General features: G+C 41.2%; 2 protein-coding genes across 4 annotated transcripts; one reads left to right on the top strand and one right to left on the bottom strand.

Annotated features, from left to right (window-relative positions):
• Positions 1–390: 390 nt before the first annotated feature.
• On the top strand, positions 391–14,836 carry LOC124168791. Of its 3 annotated transcripts, none has more exons than XM_046547120.1 (4): positions 391–705; positions 6,426–6,636; positions 10,382–13,788; positions 13,901–14,836. In XM_046547120.1, exons 1-3 carry the CDS (start codon positions 563–565, stop codon positions 10,859–10,861), a joined length of 834 nt encoding a protein of 277 aa, XP_046403076.1. In that variant the 5' UTR covers positions 391–562; the 3' UTR covers positions 10,862–13,788; positions 13,901–14,836. The 3 variants fall into 3 exon arrangements, with proteins under 3 accessions (XP_046403076.1, XP_046403068.1, XP_046403060.1); XM_046547112.1 differs by lacking the exon at positions 391–705 and having other exon boundaries at positions 6,427–6,636; positions 10,382–13,235; positions 13,361–13,788; XM_046547104.1 differs by lacking the exons at positions 391–705; positions 6,426–6,636 and having other exon boundaries at positions 10,275–13,235; positions 13,361–13,788.
• LOC124168812 (protein ANTAGONIST OF LIKE HETEROCHROMATIN PROTEIN 1-like) lies at positions 8,780–23,609 on the bottom strand. The gene is made up of 2 exons (XM_046547132.1): positions 17,055–23,609; positions 8,780–10,281 (listed from the first exon to the last, which is right to left on the bottom strand). The coding sequence occupies exons 1-2, from the start codon at positions 17,490–17,492 to the stop codon at positions 9,664–9,666; spliced, it is 1,056 nt and encodes a 351-aa protein (XP_046403088.1). The 5' UTR covers positions 17,493–23,609; the 3' UTR covers positions 8,780–9,663.
• Between the last annotated feature and the right edge of the window lie 202 nt (positions 23,610–23,811).

Genomic DNA, 23,811 nt, shown 5'->3' with positions numbered 1-23,811 from the left:
TTTCCGACAGAAAGGAAATGTTCTACTGACACGCTGGAAAGATAAAAGAGATGTCTGGATGGTATCTACGAGGCACAGAGCAGGAATGTCTACTTATACTGACAAAAGAGGAAGAGAAAAAACCAGACCATTATGTGTGATAGATTAAAATAAACATAAATACGGAGTTGACTTAAGTGACCAGAGGATGTCCTATGCTATAGATGTGCCGCTTTGAAAAGAACCTGCGCGAAAATTTCCGCGCACCCCCTCTGTCCTCGGCTACCCCCACTCAAGGCTCCTTCCTTCCCCTGCCGAGCCTCCCCTACCCGTGTCACTTCATTATTGTTGCCAGCTCTATTCGTTAAGGCTCAATTACACTGGGCTAGTTTACACGCTACGCGCCGGCGACTAAACAAGCTGGCTTGTTGGCGAGTGAGCTTGTTCCCGAGTACACTGGGTTTTTTCCACTCGCTCAGTAGCCAATAGGCTAGCGTGTGGACACCACCTGTTTTTGCCTTCATCCGTACGGTTGAGTGTTTACTAGTGGTTTGTGTTCTGTAGTGTGCAAGCAGTGCCCATCATGAAGTGGAATGTGAGTAATATTTCTTTGTTTTTACAAGTTTATGAACCGTATGCTGCATTGTGGAACGTAAAACATAAAGACTACTGCAATAAATCGTTGAGAGATACGTTGTTTCAACAACTCATGTCTGATTTGGAAAAGTAGTAGTGTTTATTTTATAGGGTGCGTCGGCGGCTAAGGCCATTTTGCACCACTCACTGACTGGTATTGATAAAGGGGATTAGGCCCGTTCTGAAATTAACGTGTCAATAATTTACAAGAGTATCATTTATATTTTATTGAAAAGTCGAGTTGAGTGTAGGAATGCTATCAGTCGGGAAATGTTTTCGGGAGTGTCTCCTAGTACCTCAGCTAGGTTGACTCCGAGGTTGTGATTCACCCGTGCAGTACGATATCTTGCACAGTCCGTCAGGATATGTCGCACTGTTAGTGGACAATCGCAATTTAAGCATTGGGGCTGTATTCTCTCTTCGGTGAAGAGGTATGAATTGGTTAATAAGCAGTGACCAATTCTTAAGCGTGTTAAAACCACTTCCTCCCTGCGGACATTTCTTATAGAGGTCTGCCACGCAGTTATTACGGGCTTTATTTCCCGAAGTTTGTTATTTTGGATTTCGAGCCATTGCGTCTTCCAATTTTGTCTAATCATACCCCTCATGGCATTCCCTAAATCTTCCGCTGGCATTAACTGAAAATCTGTATCCGGAGACCTGAGCGCATCTTTGGCTGCAGAGTCTGCTTTCTCATTCCCTGGTATGCCCACATGTCCAGGGACCCAAGCGAAGCTTATAGTGGTCCCTTTTTTACTCAGGGATAACAGAGTGCTTTGTATGTCCTGAACAATGGGGTGACAAGGAGAATAAAGAGAGATGGATTGGAGAGCACTGTAAGAATCTGTACAGATCATAAATGACGCAACACTGTTTTTAATGGATCGGAGAGCAATCCTAATGGCAGTGAGCTCAGCCGTAAAAATGGAACAGTACGGATGCAATTTTGCCTTAAGGACTCCATGATATGGGGATACCACAGCGCACCCACAGGCGGTATCCGATTTCGAACCGTCAGTGTACACGAACGTAGATTCGGAGTTTTCGGCGCGGAATTCCTTGAAAAGTTGTTGGTATTCTCCCGGCATAGTAGTAGATTTAGAGCAGCGAGTAAGATCAAGTCTCAAAGCTGGCCGGGGAATTAACCACGGCGGCACGTTGCTGTACCCAGTGGGGTACGTGGCGGGCAAGGTAAAATTGCGTTCTGCGATTAGGTTTCTGAAGCGAACACTTAGAGGTTTAGTGGATCTTGTCTTTCGGTTAAAAAGGTCTAAAAGCAGTGGGTGAGAAATAATGTTAAAACAGGGGTGGTTCGGCGCGGATAAAATTTTTGTGGCATAATTGCACATCAACGTCTCTCTGCGATTGACTAGGGGAGGCTCTCCTGCATCGGCGTAAATGCTCAAGACAGGGGAGGTCCTGAAGGCACCGGTTGCTAAACGCAGTCCCGTATTATGAACCGTCGAGAGCGGTTTCATGTAGGTCTCACGGGCGGATGAGTACACAATCGATCCGTAGTCTAGCCTTGAACGTACTAATGCTCGATACAGCATAAGCATTGAGGTACGATCCGCGCCCCATGTCGAATGTGACAGAAACCGTAAAATGTTCAGAACTTTGAAGCATTTGTCTCTTAGAGCTCGGAAATGTTCGCGCCAATTCAGGCGCCGGTCCAATGTCATACCCAGAAATCGGGCGTTCTCAACGTAAGGAAGCTCATTACCATTGAGATATAGGGACGGTGGGGCTTGTACACCCCGTCCTCGGTAAAAGTGAATGCATTTCGTTTTCTCAGTAGAGAAACGGAATCCATTCCTCTGAGACCAAACGGAGAGCTTATTCAGAGTCAGCTGGATCAGCCTAGAGGCATTCGTTAATTTTGATGACCTGCAGAAAATAGCGAGGTCATCAACAAACAAGGAGCCCATAACTGGGGAGCGGATACACTCGGTCACATCGTTTATCGCAATGGCAAATAGGGTCACGCTCAGTACGGACCCCTGGGGTACTCCATTTTCTTGTGGATATAAGGTAGATAGATATTCACCTATTCTAACTTTAAAAACTCGGGCATACAGAAAATTTTTAATGAAAATAGGTAGATTTCCTTTAAACCCCCATTTATCAAGTGTCTTCAGAATTTTGTACCGCCAAACACGGTCATACGCTTTCTCTAAGTCGAAGAACACGCCAATTACGTTTTGCCGCAAGAGAAATGCTTCCTGAATGAAACTGTCAGTCCTGACGAGATGGTCGGAGGTTGACCTACCCCGTCGAAAGCCGCACTGGATATCCGAAAGAAGGTTCCGCCGCTCCAACCACCAAACGAGACGACGGTTGACCATTCTTTCCATCACCTTGCATACGCAGCTGGTGAGAGATATCGGTCTATAGTTGTTTGGGTCCGATCCATCTTTTCCTTGTTTAAGGATGGGTACGACTATGGACTCCCTCCAAGGGTCTGGAAAACTACCCTCTGACCAAATTTGGTTAAGGGATCGCAGCATATGGGGGAGTGCTTCTTTGGGAAGATTTCTTAGAAAAGCGTTATGCACCTTATCTATTCCTGGTGAGCCGTCACGGGATTCGAGGATGGCGGAGGTCAACTCCCACAGAGAAAAGGGGTCGTTGTAAACCTCGCCAGAGTCTCTCGGGTTAAAGGTAAGAGGTATCGTCTCATTCTGCTCTTTCAGTGTTCTAAATGGTTCGTCGTAGCTGCCGTTACGACTCGTCTCCGAGAGTCGACGTCCAAAGCACTCGCTTATTTCGGGAGGTGTCGTCAGAACTCGGTCAGTCTCCTTCAGGGATGAAATTGCAGGGTTGTGGTTAGAGCCAGAGATGCTTTTAATCTTCCTCCAGATGTTGGATATGGGAGTCCTGTGGTTTATAGAACACACAAACTCCTCCCATGAAGCTTTCTTGGCCTCCTTAACCACTTGCCGAGCTTTCGCTCTGAGGCGCCGGAAGGCGGTGAGATTTGTCGCCGTAGGATATTTGCTAAATATTCGGAGTGCCCTCTTTCGCACCTGTATAGCTTTTGCGCACTCCTCGTTCCACCAAGGAACTGTGGGCCTGTGAGATTTGCATTTAGAACGGGGTACGGTGGAATTTGCGGCTTCTAGAATGTTATCTGTGAGTACTTTTATGTTCCCCACACCATTCACATTGTCGTCGTGGTTAAAATAAAAATTTCTTTTAAAAAGAGACCAATTGGCCTTGCGGACAACCCAATTGCTTGGTTGAGTCGGACGGTGGATAAAACCGCCACCTTTAGTAATTAAAATAGGGTAGTGGTCGCTACCGCATAAATCTTTATGTACGGACCACTCAAGCCTACGCATTAGGCCACCTGTCGAAATACTTAAGTCGATACACGAGAAGGTACCGTTGAAGCTGTTGAATCGAGTTTTTTCACCGGTGTTTAGTAAAAACAAGTTAAGGTCATTGATAAAATTTGTGACTATGTGTCCCCTTTGATTGCACTGAGTTCTTGTGCTACCCCATAGGGTGTCGTGTGCGTTGAAGTCACCCATTAAAACATAGGGCCGAGGTAACTGACGAACGAGGGATTCTAAATTAACTCGACTCACAGGTGCACCTTCCGGCAGATATACGTTGCAGAGAGTAATTGCCTCGGGTGCGTGTACTGTCACTGCAATTGCCTGCAGCGGAGTGTCCAATTGCACTCGTGAGGTGTATAGGGCCTCCCGAATAGCAATTGCCACTCCACCCTGGGCTCGCTGACCACTGGTGTCGTCAAGTCTAAAAATTTTAAAACCTTTTAAAACGGTCTTGTCTGTCAGCTTAAAATGCGTCTCTTGCAGGCATATGCAGACGGGGTTATAGTCTCTAATTAAAACAACCAGCTCCTCCTTGTGCCTATAAAAACCATTCATATTCCATTGTAGAATAAAATTCATGGTTTAAATTGTTAAAATAAATAAATAAATAAATAAATAGGTTAAAATCTGGAAATGTACGTATGTACACAGTGAGCGGAGGATCAACGTTTTAACCGCTGTTTCCTCTGCTTTATCCTGGCCTGGAACACTTCTGTGTCCGAGACACAGAGGTCTTCTTCCATGGCATCATATTGTGCATCTTTAGAGGATGTGGGTGGGGGTGTTTTATCCCGCTTATTCCCAGCATCCTCAGAAGTAGATTTTGGGTTTTTCTTAGGGGAAACCGCCTTAGAATGACTTTTCCTGTCTGTGACTTTATTAATTTGCTTTTCTGTTTTTTTTTGTTCTCGTATGGGCATCTTCGTGCTCTCAATGCGAAAATCATTATAAGTCTGAGTAGAGATGGTACATGTAGTTTTTTTAGTGGTGGTTGCGACTATTTGCGAATACGATTTTGAAAATGTTGGGGCCATCTGTGACCGGTATTTCATTCGTGCCTCGGAATAGGGGATTCTTTCCAGGGTCTTTATTTCCATTATCCTCCTTTCATCTTTCATGACGGGACAATCTCGGGAGTACGATGGATGCGTGCCCTCGCAGTTGACGCAGAAAGGCTCCGATGAACATTTCTCACCGTCATGCTTGTCCTTGCCACAGCGCGGGCAGGTGTTCTTGCCCTCACATCGCGGTGCGATGTGGCCGAATTTTTGGCATTGAAAGCAACGCATCGGGTTGGGAAAGAAAGGTCTCACAGGTACCGATTCATAGCCTAGGTAGACTTTGCTCGGGATTTTATCCAAACCGAACGTGAGGATTACCGAGGTAGTATTAATCACTTCACCGTTACGCTTTGTTGTAAGTCGTCGACAATCAATGACACCCTGGGAAGCCATCTCCTTCTTAATTTCGTCTGGTTCGACATATAGTAGGTCGTAGTGGCTGATCACACCCCTAGATGTATTTAGAGTACGGTGGATCTCGACATTGATTGGTATATCGTGCAACTTATCTACTTTTAACAATTTTTCGGCTTGTACGTTATTGGCTGTTTCGATTAGTAGGGAACCATCTCTTAGTTTCTTTACTGAGTTTGGCTCTCCTGGAATGATGGCTTGAAGTGCTTTTTTAATGAAGAAGGGAGAAACCTTTTTCAAATTTTCGCCGTCCTTGGAGCATTTCAATGACAGAAACCGTTTTGCTCTTTCGAATAACTGTTCTCCTCCGCCCGTGTCCGGGCGGGATCTCTTTGGTGGAGGAAGAATTTCAGACTCCATACTACGTTATATTTCATCCCCTGGGCTCCCCACCCACCACGGAGCCACACATTCGGGACGCCACACCGAGATTCGGTGTGGTCGCCAGGGCTACCCAAGGGACATAGGAACCTTCGAAAGGGGGTCTCTTTCGGGTTAGAACCTCCAGCGCGGGGGCCCTCCGAACCCACACGCCTTCAGCCGCCCTACGGAGACCCCCATATCTCCAGCACTAACCCGTCCTGGCGTGCGCTCGGAAGGAGCCGCCAAGCTCCCCAGCCGCCAGGAGCCGATTGACCGAGCTGGGCTCTTCTCGGCCGCCCGTTTTGCGGGGAATCCAGGGCCGAAGTGGGGTGTTGAACTCCGGCCCATACCGGGTATCCGACGCCCAGCTGGGTGCCGGAGAGCTCACCCACCAGGATCCCCTTCTCCCCCACGTACGGGTCTCCACGCACGGCAAACACGTGGGTGATTCTGGACGCCAGATCTTACGGCTACTCAGAGCAGCAGAGTCACATGCTGTCTGGACACTATCCGAGCGAGCGACGGGGTTTTTTTACGAGCTTGTCTCCTCGGTGGGCTCGGGTCCGTGGGGGCGCGACTCCCCAAAGGAAGAGATAACTCTCCTCCCCCCGTGCGGGGCTGATTTGGAAAAACATAAGTTGTTAGGGTCAATGGATATGAAGCAGGTTAAGGCTAAAATAAAGGCCCTCAAAGATGTCTATAGAGGAGAATTGGCTAAAATTGAGAAAAGCAGGAAGAGTGGCTGTGGGACGGATGATTTGTATGTACCTAAGCTACAGTGGTTCAACGAAGCAAGTTACTGGAGTGAGGTTTTGGCAACTAGAAGCAGTACATCAAATTTGGTAAGTAAATTTATTAACACATCAATGTAGCATAGTACAAATGATTTTTTGGTGCTCAGATACATTGTTTAAGGTTTCTTTAGTCCAAGTTTCTCCCATTGCCAGGGTAGAGGATTAACTTCCGTGAAGTATTTCATGAAATCTTGTCTGACTTCCATAGCAGTTTTACTTGCATTGCTATTGCCTCGTATGTTTACTGGTTGTATTATGTTAGTTTCTTGCCTCCATTGACCTGGTGTAAAATCTCCTGTGTACAAATTTTCTCTGTCCACTGCTTGCTGTGGACAGTAATAGCCTGGGGAAGTTTTTCGAAGCCAGTTATGCAAACTGCAGGCAGCCCAAACTACTCTATCAACTGTGTCGGTTTTTAGTTGAATTGGTCGGGAGAACACTCGAAAACGCCAGGTTAGTAGGGGAAGGTGTTGTACCTTGGAACACTTGTACCTTGGAACATTGAAGATATTTAGTACTTACCATGGCATCTAGTGGGAATGGTTTGAACTATGTGAAGCTACCTCCAGTAGATGCTCAATTGTTTTGAAATGGCTGCCTGATGTTTACAAGTTTTGATGTAAACTCCAGTTGAATTTTATGTGGCGAAAAAGTAATTATTCAGAGATAGTATTTTCGATTGACTGAATCTTCATCACGATTGTTAGTGAATTTTCATCTAGTTGTTCTTAAACTGTAAGTATAACTGTGTCTATTACTACTTATTTTAATGTTAATTGTTGTAATTTATATGAAGAAGTCGGTGTTTGGAAATGAATGTTGTAGTTGGTGTACCTCTGAACACTATTGTTAGTGTACCTTGGAACATGTTCCAAGGTACACTAACATGAATCATTTTTGTAAATTACTTACTAAAGACAATTATGATGAAGCTACATACCAGTATCTATTTTGTTTTAGGTTAGGCCAGAATATGCCTAGAAGTAAAGAAGGTAAGAAACGATCAGCAGTTGTAAAAGAAAATATTGAATGTGCAGTTATGGCAGTCATAAATGGTGAAATGTCATTGCGGCAAGCATGTGCAGATTTTACAGTAAAATTGGGAACACTACACAGACATATTGAAATTCATAAACAGTCAGGTTCAGATGTGTATAAATATGAAGCAACAAATGCAGTAAAACAAGTTTTTAATATTACAATGGAGGAGGAACTGCTTGACTACATAAAGCAGGCAGCTCTTCTGCATTATGGGTTAACGAAATGGGAGATACGGGAGCTTGCATACCAGTATGCTAAAGCAAACAAAGTTAAATATCCTCAACAGTGGGATGAAAACCAAACTGCCGGAGGTGAATGGATGAGAAATTTTATGAAGAAACATGAAGCTTCGGTTGCACTTCGGAAGCCTGAAGCAACGTCTCTTGCTCGATCAACAAGCTTTAATAAATTCAATGTACAAGCATTCTTTAAAAATGTTAAAACTGTTCTGGAAAAGCATGGTCCATTTCCTGCACATCAAATTTACAATGTGGATGAGACAGGGCTATCAACGGTCCACGTACCACCGAAAATTGTGGCTCCAAAAGGCATAAAACAGTTGGGAAGTATGACTTCTGGAGAAAGGGGACAGAATGTGACCATGATTGCTGCAATTAACGCTGTTGGGAATCACATTCCTCCTATGTTTGTGTTTCCGAGAGTAAATTTCAAGGATTTCATGTTAACTGGAGCTCCAGTAGGTAGCATAGGAGGTGCTAACCCATCCGGGTGGTCCAATGAGAGTCTATTCTTGAAATTTTTAGATCATTTCATACAACATGCAAAGCCTTCAAAAGAGGAACCAATTCTCATGTTCCTTGACAACCATGATAGCAATGTGAATATCCCAGTTATTGAGAAGGCCCGAGCTTCAGGAATAATTATGATCACATTTCCTCCACACACTTCACATAAACTTCAGCCTCTAGATCGGACAGTTTTTGGTTCTTTCAAGATGCATTATAATAGGGCAATGAATAACTGGATGTCCTCCAACCCAGGGAAATCTGTGTCAGTGTATGATGTTGCTCAATTGGTGGGCAGAGCATTTCCTCTTGCTTTTACTACCAGCAACATTCTGAGTGGTTTTAGTGCTACTGGCATCTCGCCACTGAATGAGGACATTTTTCAGGAAGATGAGTTTCTTTCCTCGTATGTCTCAGACCGTCCCGATCCAGCACTGAATCCAGGAGAAAGGCATGAGCCACTGCAATTGGTGAGTAAACCTTCAACAAGTGAAGAGCCTACAATCTCACCAGTGATGATCAGACCGTTTCCAAAGGCGCTGCCTAGGAAGGGGACTTCTAAAGGAAGAGCAAAAGGAAAATCTAGAATTCTAACAGACACACCCAACAAGGAGGAAATTGCAGCACAGAAAACAAGTGGTATCAGTAAGAAGAAAAAGCCCGTTAAACGTAAGTTGATAATAGACGATAGTGGGGACGAGTGCGAACAGGTGATTTGTCAAGATTCTTCATATAAAGAAGTGAGTGTGCAAGAAATACTTGAACAAGATGCTGAAGACAAAATCGAAGAAAATGCCATTGCAGTGGGTATGGGAGAAAAAAGCATGAAATATGTTCTTCCTCTAAAAAGTGTTGTTCGTGCAGTGGGGCAGTTTGTAGCAGTTACATATGATAACGAATTGTATCCTGGGAAAATAATCAATGTTAATGATGATGGGGCAACCATTAGCTCAATGACAAAATCAAAAAAGTCATGGAAATGGCCAGAGAAAGAAGACATTTTAATATATCCATGGGAAGATATTTTAGGTGGTATTAACTCTCCAAGGCAAATTTCAAAAAGAGGATTTTTTCATGTACCAGAATTAAACTCAATGAATTAGGACATAACGTTTGCTAAATGTTCACTTAGTATTTGTATGAGTATAGATGTTTTCATATTAAAAGATTAGATGGACTGCTAATACGTTTGCCAGATTTATACAAGCCATGTTCCAAGGTACAACATGAGATGTTCCAAGGTACAAGAAGTCACTGTACCTTGGAACACATGTCATTGATATCAAAATTAAATGATTGCATTAAGGATCTGTTTATTATTTATCTGAATGGCATTTAGAAAACATATACAATAGTGGTACCAAAGAATGGAAACAGGCAGAACCTCCGACCTCTCCTTTAAAGTATCAAAATGATTAAAAAACCAAAATCTGTTCCAAGGTACAACACCTTCCCCTATGCCAAAAGCATTTTCTGAAACTCGCCTGGCTCGGGATATCCGATAGTTAAATATTTTTTCTTCATCACTGAGTCCATGCTTACTAAAAGGCTTCATCAGATCAGTGCGTAATGGGAAAGAATCGTCTCCAATGATAACAGAGTTCTCAGGAAACCCAATGGTTTGATTTTCAATTGCAATGTTGAGAGTACTATCCCTAAATATTGCACTGTCGTTCGCTCTGCCATTTCCTCCTACGTCTACATATGTAAAACAGTAATCAGCATCCACCATTGCAAAAAGTATAATACTGTACGCTTTCTTGTAGTTGAAGTATTCTGAACCTGAACAAGGAGGTCTTTTGATGACCACATGTTTGCCATCAATCGCCCCACAGCATCTGGGGACATTCCAGCGTTGGAGGAATAACTTTTCAATTTTTTTCCAATCCTCAACAGTTTTGGGCATCTGAAAAACGAAAATAATTTATTATAACTTCTTTTCCAGCTGAAATAAGTAAGTAACATATTAGTACAGTCTTTGTTGTAATTGTTGTGCCTCTTTTCAGGACCTAAACCAGTCTGAAAATTCAGAACAAGGTGTAGAAGAAGAAACTGATCCTGATGAGCCTGGTATACCAGAAAATACGCCGGCCAAGAACAACATCACCAAATCGTCTCCAATAATGAAGCCACCTGAACCGCCTAAAAAAAAATTAAAAAAATCTGTAGATGTAGCAGACAAAGAAATATCGCAAGCTATTCAAAAATTAGATGAAATTGCAAACAAAACTACTGTGGACAAGCCGTATGACGAGTTTGGCAAGTATGTAGCTGCTGAATTGCGTCAGTTACCTACGAGAGCAGCCATCATACTACAACAAGAAATACAAAAGTGTATCACCAATAGTAAGTTACAGTTATTGGACAGTGAAACAGCTCCAGAACAATTCGGTAGATATCTTGAATATCCTCAATCAGTTGCTTCTAGCGACGAGGCAAGCAGTAGCTCAAGGCAATCCCATGATGGCGAGGACATATTGAGATGATCAGTTTTGCAGTCGTTTTCAACATTTCAACAGCTGTATTAATTTTCACATGTCAACAGAATTTGTGCTTTGGACAAATGGTGTATTAAACGACTGTATTAATTTTCATGTTGTCAACAGAATTTTTGTTCATTAAAAATTTTTTATTATATAATTTAAAACTTGGAATGTGTTTTTATAATTATTACGTCATTTTAAAACCAATTTTTGTCATTCTGCACTAAAAACAGCTGTTTATGACACTAGCGTTGAAGTGCTAAAGTGGCTCTTTTTCTCCCTAGGTAAATAAACATCATTTTGATGATCTTTATATGTCGAGGGCAACGACCTTTTGACACTTCTGTTGTGTATTTCAGTTCTGCCAGCTGTTGTTGTCGGTTCACACAAAAATGGCCACGGCCATGAGCTCGTATCAAAAAGTGTCACTTTTGGACCTAGTGATGAAATATACTATTATCAAAACAAGGGATGTGAAAATTAATCTAAAAGGGTCATTCCGAAAAAAAACAACCATTTCTAATTTAGGATGTTTAAACATTACAAAATACTGTACTTATCTTTTGCTTTACCCATTTTTTGCTTTCATTTTCAACTCGGGTATAGAAAAACTCTTGAGTGTGTATATAGGGCCTATATATAATTATCATAAGAAATTTTCACTTACCTCGATGAATGGTCGAAGAACACAACAAATTGCCGTAAGTACATAGGGTATGAACTTTGATATTGTTGTTTCTGGTACTCTAAATAAGTACTTTAGAGACTTGAACGAATCACCAGTCGCTAAATAACGTAATGTTATCTCTAGTTTTGTGGTTACGGGGATTGCCATCCTCAACTTTGTGTTCTGTTTTGACAACATTTCCTGTACCATTTCAAGTAGTTCATCAAACTTATCAGCTCTAATTCTTAGTAAATTTCTATAACCTGCAGGGTCCTCGTTCTTCAATTCTTTAACTAATGCACTTGATGCGCCAAAACGAAAACGTCTTTCTACCCATGGTTTCACCCAAACTTTCCTATTTTTTCGTTTTGCACTATGTCGTCTTATTAACGCGTTTTTTAGCACTGTTGACACGACTACCACTCCCGCGAGAACCACTTTTTCCGACATTTTCTACACAACTGCTTCTTGTCGCTTGTGCACACGCCACAAGCAACTGTGAGTACACTTGGCTAGTTTGCAATCGCATTCGCTCAAAAGCAGACAAGCAGCGTGTAAAGTCGCCGGCACCATGAGCTTGTTCAGAGCTTTTTTAAAAGCAGCGTGTGAGCGAGTGCGGTGAGTACACTTGGCTAGTTTACAATCTCATTCGCTCACAAGCTGGCTTGTAGCGTGTAAACTAGCCCAGTGTAATTGAGCCTTTACGGTTCTCTCTCGGTTTTGCGCGCCTGACTTTTGACACTGCTTCGGACATTCTTTTTGGATTTTGATTTGGGTTTCTTTCTAGTAATATTTTGACTTACGCTTCCGTTTTGGTTACTCTATTTGGTTTTACGGCTTTGGTTCTTGTTGAGTCCTTTAACTCTCGTATTGACACTGCTTTGGACATTCTTTTTGGATTTTGAATTGGGTTTCTTTCTAGTAATATTTTGACTTACGCTTCCGTTTCGGTTACTCTATTTGGTTTTACGGCTTTGGTTCTTGTTAACTGAGTTTGCGTTCTTTAACTCTGGTATTGCTTATTTGCAATGGCCAGCTCGTCGAAATCTTCACCTGCCCGAGGTAGGCCCCTCAAAAGTCAGGCTCGAGAAATCGTGTATAGAGTTAGCCGTTTTTTGAACGAGTTGAAATCGGAGGAAGCACTAACGTTGAACGTGGTGTCAGCTACAAGCCAGGCTACGGGAGTTAGTGCCTCCACGGTGAAGAGAATTGCAAGCGAAGGAAAATTATCTGAGGAGAAAGGAAAATTGTCATTTTCAACGCCTAAGGGGAAAAGGGGCGAACGAAAGAAGCGAATAGAGCTGGACGACTTCGCAAAATGCTGCATTCGTAGGAAAGTTCACGAGTTTTACGCAGTTCGTAAAACATTGCCAACCGTGAAGAACCTTTTGGAAGCGTTGAAAGAAGACGGAATCCTTGACTGCCAAAGGACCTACTTACGGGAGATACTTTTGGAGTTAGGGTTCCGTTGGAAAAGCTGTCAGTCCAAGAGGAAAATCCTAATTGAGAGGCCCGAGATTGCTGCATGGAGGGAGAAATACTTACGAAAGATCAGGAGCTGCAGAGAAGAGGGGAAGAACATCGTCTACTTGGACGAAACCTACTTACATGAAAATCATGTGAGTTCAAAATGCTGGCAGTCCCGTGAAGAGATCGGTGTGATTGAACCCATAGGGAAGGGACGACGGTTGATTATTGCACATGCTGGAGGTAATTATACTTTGTTTATTAGCAAAATTAACTCTTTTAGACACATAATTGCGTCAGTGTCAATTGTTTTAATTCTATCGTCAGGGTAGTAGAAAATGTTTTCACGATTGCTTTGTTTCTTCTAGGTGAAGCAGGATTCATTAAAAATGCATTACTCATTTTCAAGTCACATCAGAAAAGTGGAGATTTCCATGATGAAATGAACTCCAAAAATTTTACCAAATGGCTAACAGATGCAGTCATTCCCAATATTCCACTGAACAGTGTCATCGTAATGGATAATGCATCCTACCATTGCGTACAGAAAAACAAACGCCCAACGTCGACAAGCTTGAAAGTTGATGTGCAGAACTGGTTAAAGACAAATAATATTCCATTCTCCCTGGATATGAGAAAGCCACAGCTCTTACAGTTGGCAAAGTCTAGAGATGTGCAAAAAATATTTGTCATCGACGAATTATTACGGGAGTCTGGGCACGAAGTGATTCGTTTACCCCCTTAACATCCTGACCTCAATCCCATTGAAATGGTTTGGGGTGACCTCAAAGAACAGGTAATCTCGCAGAATAACTGCCATTGCATTTATTCAATTTGTTTTTTATGTCAAATGTTATCTACATCTATTTAAATTTGTTAATTACTACACATTTTCTGTATTCCTTTAGGTGCGTCACAATTTGGAGGCGACATCACTGGACAAGAAAGCGGAATTGTTTAAAAAAATTTGTTCCGAATATTCCACGGAGAAATGAACGAAAGTGTGCGCACACGTCAAGAAAATCGAAGAGGAATATTGGAAAACTGACGCACTGATGGACGAAGAAATAGACAAAATAATTGTGGAACTCAGTGGCAGTGAGACTAGTGGAGACTCCGACATGTCATTGACATCCTCGGAAGAGAGCGAATGCACAATTTGAATTGGCTAGGTATTTTTAAATTGTACATTTCCGGAAATTATTTCTCCTAATCACTCAATTAATACACCATTTCTAAGCATATTTAATAATTGTTTAAAAATATGTAACAGTTGATTTCTAATAAACTTGATTTTCTTGAATATCCTTATCTTTGCATAAAATTTGGTGGCGTTTTACGGTAAGAAATGGTATAAAATGAATTATTTCCTCTGTATATGTCCCCCGGACGCCTACTTAAGGGTTAAATTATATCCCTCCACTGCGGCTACAATGTAGTTTCGTGCCTATCTTTTATCCGCCGGAGGAAACTTGGCAACACGGTTTGCCTCTCCTCTAGTGTGTGAGAGAGAGAGTAAAGAAGGGGAAGCAGGGCCGGGAGGTGGGGTAGGTAGCCTTAGCTCCGCCCACCGTTCGCCGAGAAGGTTCTTTACTACGCGGCTGAACTCTAGTTTTAGTCACCGAAGTTTCAGATGGTGGCGAAAGCTGGCATTCCACCAAATCCTAATGGGAACATGCAATGCTTACGTTCTATATAATAAAATCAAGAAACAGAGGCTTGCTGTAACATCCTTCATACAAGTGTGTACAGAGATGGTGCTGATAGAAGATCGCCCTACGAAACGGAATACTTCTCAATTAGCAAGATTATCTGAAAAACATTTAATTGAAAAGATTCCTTTACCAGAAGGAAAATAAAGTGCTACACGAAGATGTGTCGTTTGTTCAGAGAAAGGTACGCGAAAAGACGGAACAGCCAGAAGGAAAGATACCAGCTGGTATTGTAAAGACTGTGATAAGGGATTCTGCCCGGGCGAATGTTTCACAGCAAGAAAGTGTATGACAAATGATTACTGAATATTGAATGTAATTTTTCATAAGTAGATGCTATACTTTTTTATGATCCATAGAACAAAAGCTATTGTACATGTTGCTATAATTGATGACTTATTTTGTATAAAAATTGTAAGTTTAAATCAATAAACATAAAAGTATACTTTTTGAAATTTTTTAAAAATCACGAAAAAAGGTTTTTTTTTTAAAGAGATAACAAATATTAAACATTAAGTAATTATAAAACCAACTATGTTAGCATTTAAAAGAAGCTTAAAACTTTGATACTACAAAAAGAAAAATAAAATATAATAACTACTTACCTATCAATTGATTTTTCATTAATGCATAAAATGGCCAGCACTGAGCCGTGAACAGGGCATAACCTATTTAGCACTCAACAAAGTCCAGTGATTTTTAGTTATCCACTAATCCAATTTAGTATTTTTTTAACGCACCCAATGAAGTATTCCATGGTAAGATCTTCAATAATGTATGCTTTTATACATGAATTTGTTAGTGTTACATCATGAATGCATGTGCGGTGTGCAGAAGTTGTCCATGTTTGTAAACAACCCAGACATGACAAGTATTGATGCCATGCATAAGTGCCCGTTTCACTCAATCACTGTTTTTTGTCATTGGGCTACTTTCCATGTGCAGTTGCATTGAACAACCACCGATGACTTTCTTCTGGGTTGACACCTCCCAATTCAAATAGCTGAAACTGTTTAAAACTACCTCATGTGAAATGTATGTTTTATTTCTCCAATAATAGGGCCATTTCATCTCAAATTAGAATAGATACTGGGGATCGGGCTGGTCCGAAACGCCCCAGTGCTGCGTTGTGCACTGAATTTAGTGCTTTCAAATATGTTTCGCGAGCTGACGCATACACCAATGAGCCGTGGTATAAATCTTGGGGCCACTAAACAGGCACCCTTTCTGTACTTTAAAGGCAAAAGATGTTTCATGTTTGACCCTCCATATTTATTGAAGTCAACGAGCAACAATCTTGCACGCTACAATTTTATTAGTCAATTTAGTCCAATGACTCCATCGCGAGCTAGCTTACTTGACCAATCCTCTCAAGCAGGAGATGATACCTAAGATCACAAAGTTCCACGTGAATGTTTATTATATACAATGTATATGTTTATTATTTAGGTATATGTATATGTTTTATATGAAACTTTTGGAATGCATGTAGCAAGTGAACTGAGGAAATATGACTCCAACACTTTACCTCATGTGAAGAGGGCAATATTAGATGTGTTGTTCAGAGCAGATATTGGAGAATTTACCCCCAATCACAACGTATATATTATATTATTATATATAATGTTTATATACATACAATGTTTATTTTGGTAACAGGCTAATACGCAAAGGGGTCCTGAGGAAAATCGAGAAGAATCATACAATGATGAATCTATTGTCGATGAACCCGCAACGGTCGAAGATGAACCACCGGCGTCTACTAATACAACAATGGCGTCTGTAACTGCAACGGCGGCGTCTACGAGTACAGCGACGGCGCCTACTTCTAACATTTCCCAAGCTAGGAAAAGAAAACGTCGTAATGATGCTGACAACGCACAAAATGAAATGCTACTTAATGCATACTCCACTTTGAAAAAGACATCGGCTACTCCTACTGACCACTATGAAACTTTTGGAATGCATGTAACAAGTGAACTGAGGAAATATGACTCCAACACTTTAACTCATGTGAAGAGGGCAATATTAGATGTGTTGTTCAGAGCAGATATTGGAGAATTTACCCCCAATCACAACGTCCGTAACACTTATGGGCACTACAGTTCTTTCAGTACGCCCACACAGAGTTCGTCTGGAAGTACTTACCCTCCAACTCCTACGCCTCCACCTTCCGATGCTGTACTTGAAATTGAATCAAGGCCTCCTCAACAAGAAGACACTTTACTACACTACCTAACTAACATAAATCCGGAACAAATATAATAACATGAAATGTTGTAATATGCAAGCTACATTGTTAAACATTATAATATATTGATCTTTTGAAGTACCTAAATTGTTTTCTTACCTTTATGTAGTCCCTTAGGGCTTCAATCAGTGCATCACATACTTCTGGAACAATCACAGATATTCGTTGTTTGGATATACGAAAGAGGTATTGCAAACTTGTAAATGAATCTCCAGTAGCTAAGAATCTCAGAGTAAGAGCTAATCTTTCCTTGGTGGTAATAGCACTTCGCATGTACGAGTCACCTTTTTTCACGGCAGGCTCTATCAATGTAAGTAAATGTTCAAAATCTTGCTTGGACATTCGCAAGAAATTTGGCATGTCTTCTTCGAATCTCACGTCTTCTAGGAGTCTGTTTCCATATTCTAACCGATTTTGATAAAACTTTTTGACCCACCAACGCTTACGTCGCTTTTTCCGTTGTTTTTTTCCAATAATCGTCGCCATCACAATAAAAGCAGCGGCAGCAACTTGCACATTTCTAGAAACAAGAGACATATTGCATTACTGCCTTCACTACGAATGCGGGTGGTTCGCGTGCTCGCAGTGAGCGTTCGTGGTTACAAACTAGCTGAAGAGCGTATGCCTCACCCTGAGGCAGATGGCGCGAGGCATTCGCATCAAGCAGCCTCGCATTGTGAATACCGGCCTTAAGGCTTTCAAGAAAATTAGAGTCAAGTTGGCATCTCAAGTGTTTAGCAATAGTGTTAGTGTAGCCATTGCGGCTTTTACTGCAATGGGTAAATTTCCAAACCATGTTGTGGTTGTTCTCTGATGCCTTTAACACCAGCCAAATTGCATGCCATCTGTATAAATTAGGATATGCTACGGGGAGTGACACCCCATCTCCAATTCTTACAGGATGCTACGCATAAGCTGGAGAGAAGTAAATTCATTGGCTGTAAGCGGCAGGCCTTAGATTACTTACTATTAGGATTTTGATTAATTTATTTCATGACATGAAGGATCATTGTGGCATCCAAAAACTATGTACTTATCAAGAGTTCTGAACCAGGATACCTTGAAAAACTTGTTTTCCGTGATCCGACAACAACACGGGTGTAATGACCACCCAACGGTAATGCAGTTTGGCAAGTGGTATAAGCACCTGTTGCTTACATATATTTACAAGCTGCCTAGTTTTAGTAACTTTGAGTTAGATATAGAAAATTTAGAACAATTTTTCTCGATGGAATAAAAATCTGCTGAAGGAGAAAATTAACGAGAAAATAAGGACGAACACGAGTATAAAGTTTAACCTTGTATTGATTTGCAAATTTCGAAAGGAAGACAACGAAGGGCTAGATACTTCATCTGAGACTAGTAATCAATGAGTCCTAATTTTTGATGTTAAATCAGATTGAAGACGAGATATTTTCTAAATTTTTAAAAGAAAAGCCCGAATTTCAAGCTAAAGAGTCAGGATGGACTTTGTCTGAAGACATTGGTTAAGAGCTCCGTATAAACAAGTATATCCCCCTTCGAGATTCCACGTATATATACTTGCCACTTACACCTTGTTAGTGGGACATGCGTCACGTTTAGTGCCATTATCGAATTTCAAGGATTCACGGGTAGCGATGGGAATTTTACTGTCAAAGAATTGGCAGTCATCGCTGTCCAGAATTAATGCTGTAATGCGTGGTTATTTAAATCACTACAGAGATTGCTCTTTACAAAAGTCTGCTTTGCTGAGAAACATCTATCACGGCTTGTGTGAATACTCTGAAGATGTGGATTATAAGTAATTTGAGTGCATACTTCACAAATATACGAAAAAGTTTAAATATCTATTCAGAAAGGGTGCTCAAAATGCTGCCTTCTTAACCAGTCTTCTTCTCAAGATAGTTTGTGTTGCTAATCTGGAACTTTATGGGTGTCCCTCATTCTCGAAATTAACCATGAACGAAGAATGTTTAATTGAAATTCATACGGATGGTAATCTACAGTACCAGAAAAAATTGTTTTAACCTGTTGATTGGTGTATACGAAACAAAATTTGTGAAAATAAAAAAATTAAACCTTTACTCTTGTGTTATTATTTAATAAATGAATAAGAACTCTTCTAAGATATTTTTTCCTGTCAATATACATACATATAGTCTTCAATTTTCAGTATCAACTTTTTCACTCTCAGACAAAACCCCTAGATGGTAGATTTCACTGGTTTAAGTGCGTCCGGTACATCACCAGAACTTTTTGTTTTCATAGACGTCTCCCACATCCATCAGGTTCAGTGAAGACACCAACTCTAGGTTGGATGGTCTCATTAAGTTTTAGGTAAATGATGGGGAGTTGAGCGTCAGCCTTTCTGACGATTCTCTAAATTGTTGATTCCAGATGCTTGTATGATGTTGTATCTCTCCACTTCTCCATTGTTATCGAGGAAACCAGAAAATATCACTCTTGATCTTGGAAACGGAACACACAGTAATAGGTGGTTTGGAAGCTAACCATTAATATAAAATCTGTATTTGTATGATTCAAAACCTCCTTTGGTATGGAGATTGAGAAGGTACACTTCTTTGGTACCAGACAAGGTAATTAATTATGCCCTATTCATTTCAAGTGATAATATTTTCAACGTTTTCAATATTTTTTTAGATAAAACTAAGACTATAAGAGGGACGTTCTTAGACCTTACTATTTTGGTGTCTCCGCATAAGATCAGCTGGCTCAGTGGTAGAGCGGCGGATTCGGAACCGTTGGCTACAGCCTCTGTTAGGGATACGAATCCCGAAGACCCCAAAACTCGATTTTTCCTAATTAGTATTTCGACAGTCTTCTCCTATACATAAGGACTTTACAATTATGCCTTCAAAAAGTGATGTCTGGCCAGAAAATTCTGTTAACTAAGTTACTTTCTTATCACGTGTATACATGTCTCATGTTTTGAAAAAAAATTGTGATATATTTGTATAGCCAAGAGCTCTTAAAGCCAATTTCTCAACTCTCACACAAGAACAGGTGGCTCAGTGACAAAGTGCTTGACTATGAACTGTTGATGACAGCCGCCGTTAGGGTTTCGAACCGCATGGCCCCCAGATTTTTTCCTTCCAATTAGTATATATACAGTGATTTTTTAAATCTCTAAGTTACTCCAGAAATGTGTCACTAAAATGGTGGGTGTGGTGATCGGCGCCGGAGGCGCCGCACAGCTGGAGTCTAAGCAGACGTGCACGATCTGCGTGTGCCAGAGGGCCATTGGCACCGAAGGGATGTGCCCTCTAATAACGCCAAGCTACCCCATAACTACAGGGCGGCGTTGAAGAGGCGCATGGTGGTGGGCGATGTTAAGGGTGCGCTGGAGATGATGGCCAGGGCCCACATCCGCGAGCAGCATGCACTGAACGGTAACACGTTCAGGGTGGGGCTGGGCGAGGCTAAGGGTACGGTCATACCGAGATGTATGGCCAGAGCGGTGAACGGCCCCTTCCAGAACACGGTGGTTTATGCCAGGACGGACGCGCTGCTAACCATCACGGACATAATCACACCGGCGGTTGCGGTGCACACGGAGAGTGTGTGGGGGGCGTCGGTCGTCGAGAATGCCGCAACCCTACATCAGGTCAGGTGTGTGCTGCCCATGACGCAGCCGGCGGCGGCGGTGCAGAGAAGGGCTCAGTTGGCGACGGAGGTGCTGCCGCAATATTTGAAACAATACGATACTGTAATGTACGGGGCATTGAGGAATCGGTTAATAAAATGACAATGAGGTGAAACCGGGGATTGCAGCGATGGGGATGAGTGACGCAAACATGTCGTAGTAGGAATGCTGGAGGAGGGTGAGGAGTGAGGGGAAAGGTTGTTTTTGATGGGAAACCTCTCCGCTACTGCGTCGTTATTGACATTGCAATCACCTGTCTTAACATTATCAGAATCGTCATACACAGAGCTAGAACCGAGATCCGCTGAAGCAGGCGGCGGGTCCAGCACCCACATTGGACCTCAAACCGCCAGCACCACCGACCCCGAGAGTGGGTATCCGAACAACGCCAGGGTTTGGTGGATGTCAGCGGAATCTATCAAAACGACGGATGGAATCAAATACAGATTCATTTGTCGCTACAGCCACTGAAGTTCCGTCAAGACTAGCAGAAGATCGCTCACACGAAAAACAACAGGGTGAGAAGGACATGGGTGGGAGCATTAAGGTTTTTGATTTAAATGGTAGACGCCAAGTTGGCTCACTTAAATCTCCTGAAAGTTGTGTTATTTCAATGTACTAGGAGTTTTCATTCCTCCTTATATCATATTCCTTAGGCAGAGAATGAAAGTAGAGCTTCAAGACGAAATTTAAAAAAATTCCTTATAAACATTGTCGGAAGACCGGAGTCTTGTCTCATCAGCATTGTTTGCCCACAGAGTTAATTAGTTTGTTTTTTGGGTGCGTCGACGGCAAAGGTCATTTTATACCACAACCGTCCGTATGTAAAACAAATTGTGTTTAATGACACATTACTAAGGGTATTAGCATTCAAACTAAATATATGCATTCATCTGTTTCAATCAATTTTAAGTTCGCTAAAAACATTGAGAGAATGATCATATACAAGTCACGTTTAAGAAAAGTCCATTGACATGTTTGAAAACATGTAATTATAAGTGGCCCTAATATATACAAAGAATAAGCTTCAAATTATTTACTTTATATTTTTGTTTACACTTTTGGTGAATAAATTTCCCATTTTCTTCATTATAACTACTTTTGAAATATTAGTTGTATACATTGGTGAGTGGACTATACATGGTGATATATCTACCTCCACATTTTCTACCCCTAAATTTTTTATTTTTGACATTATTTTTCTCAGCTCCCTGTCTTGATTTTCAGTCCCCTGCCCTATGAAAAAAAAGATAAAAATTGGCCTTACAGTCACTCACTCAGTGTATTCTCCTACAATAACCTTCCTCTGGCAAGTATTTGCAGTTACTGTAATAATTTTGTTTTCATACAGCACAAATATTTAGGCACTGAAGGAGGAAGCAGAAATACCCCGTAACTGGAAACTGCCCACTTGAACTTACTGGCAGTAGGGAATTACATCGCCTTTCCCCCACATTCGCAGGTCAGAGAACAACCAACAATTTGAACTGAAGAAAAAATGGTACGGTTTTAATCTTTGACACAATAATTCATTCTCATTTATGCATATTTTAAATTTTTATTTTCATGAAAGTGTAGTGCATCCTGAGCACTTAGAAACGAACATTTCTACGTCTATTTTCGAAATCCCAACTTCATTATGACAGAAAAGAGTTACGTTCCTTTTCAGTGCCTTGAACTAATGTTTTAGAAAAATACATAGTCCTCGAAATATACATCTTCAGGTTTGCTGGAATGATAAGTTTCCATGCATAGCTTCAGATTTTCACCCATGTGCAAGCCTTATAGTTCATAAACTGTAAAATGTTCTCGATGGAACGGAGGAGAGAAACATGTGCATGAGTAAAAACTAAAATATCGACACTAAGCAAAATATTTGAACTATGTTCTGGCATATCTGCTACATGAAAATAGAGGGACAAGAAATTTTTAATATCTTCCTGTCTTCCCCATTTCTGGTGGATGGACAAAGGACTTTTAAGAGACTGGCGTAGCCTATGGGATAATTTGTGGAGAGAATTGTGGAACTTGTCCTCTTGGGGATTTGTAGTGTTTTGGCATCAAAGACAATTATCAGTTTGAATACTAGCCGTTTATTTAATGATTGTTTTGTCGATAAAAGAGTGATGAGAGGTGTTATTAAACTAAAAATTAATTTGCACCCAAAGCATATCTTTAACATGCCAGCCATAAGATTCAGGAAGTAGAGAACCTCTTGTACGAAGAGGTTCCCTGGAAAAAAAAACATTCAGAAATCTGTCATTTATGTGCACAATTGGATTGATTGTAATTTTACTAATCTTATGATAGATCTTGTGTGCGTACTATCACCTTCTGGATGTAACCGTCTGTCAGTTCACAACTTATGGATCCTTGGAGTCTGCTATTATTGTATATGTTTGTTATAAAGAATGTTTCCCTTACGTATGGAAGACAAGAACGGATAGGAAGTCGTGTCCAATTACTGAGTTAAGACCCAAATTCAGTCTATACCTCCAACGACATTTTATCTAGAATTCACTAACAAGACAAGGTGGTTAGATAAACCACCAAAGAATAAAGCCAGATCATTAGAGGAGGAACAAGCACCAGCCTTTCAGCCAATGTGCCGAAATGTTAGCTTAACAATGAGCTGGTTAGCATGTTGGAAATAGGTTCCAGAGCAATTAAGTTTTTCTATCTCCTCTTATGTTGTATGTATTTACAACAATTCAAAACGACCAGTAGATACTTGTTAAAATGCAGTTTTAGAAAGGATATTCCATTATAATACCATTCCAAATTACAAATTTGGGTGCAATGTTTACCTTATGAACTTATCTGCAAAGACAACCACATCATGATGACCCAGATGGACTCCTGATGTTTTCAGCCAAAACCACCACCTAAAGCTGCCACAACCCCAGACACAGGCAAGACTAACCTGTGGGATGATTCTCCCCTTTGGAGTCATTACCTAACCCTTTTAGTCGCCTCTTACGACAAGCAGGGATGCTGCGGGAGTATTCTCTAACCCCTCCCCGCAGGGCAGTGACTTATATTATCTCCACAATGTACCTTTAAGATCATGATCCATATTCACAGGACCTTTCATCATTAAAGCAAATTCTTCCCATGAAAAAGAAATCACAATCTGATGGCCAATTTTGCGAGAAGCCAGGCATAAAAAAGGGGACATGGAAAATAAGAGCAGACAAGATAGGAAAATGT

This window comes from Ischnura elegans, chromosome 1 (assembly GCF_921293095.1).
Source record: "Ischnura elegans chromosome 1, ioIscEleg1.1, whole genome shotgun sequence".
NCBI classification, from domain to species: domain Eukaryota; kingdom Metazoa; phylum Arthropoda; class Insecta; order Odonata; family Coenagrionidae; genus Ischnura; species Ischnura elegans.
This window is presented reverse-complemented; position numbering and strand designations above follow the sequence as displayed.

What these genes read in the sequence shown, in the direction of transcription:
- LOC124168791 (XM_046547112.1), top strand. Translation starts at nt 12,554, where the DNA reads ATGGCCAGCTCGTCGAAATCTTCACCTGCCCGAGGTAGGCCCCTCAAA. An exon ending in GATTATTGCACATGCTGGAG is followed by an intron (nt 13,236 to 13,360) that starts GTAATTATACTT and finishes TGTTTCTTCTAG; the next exon opens with GTGAAGCAGGATTCATTAAA.
- LOC124168812 (XM_046547132.1), bottom strand. Translation starts at nt 17,492, where the DNA reads ATGTCTCTTGTTTCTAGAAATGTGCAAGTTGCTGCCGCTGCTTTTATT. An exon ending in CCCTAAGGGACTACATAAAG is followed by an intron (nt 10,282 to 17,054) that starts GTAAGAAAACAA and finishes TTCGTTTTTCAG; the next exon opens with ATGCCCAAAACTGTTGAGGA.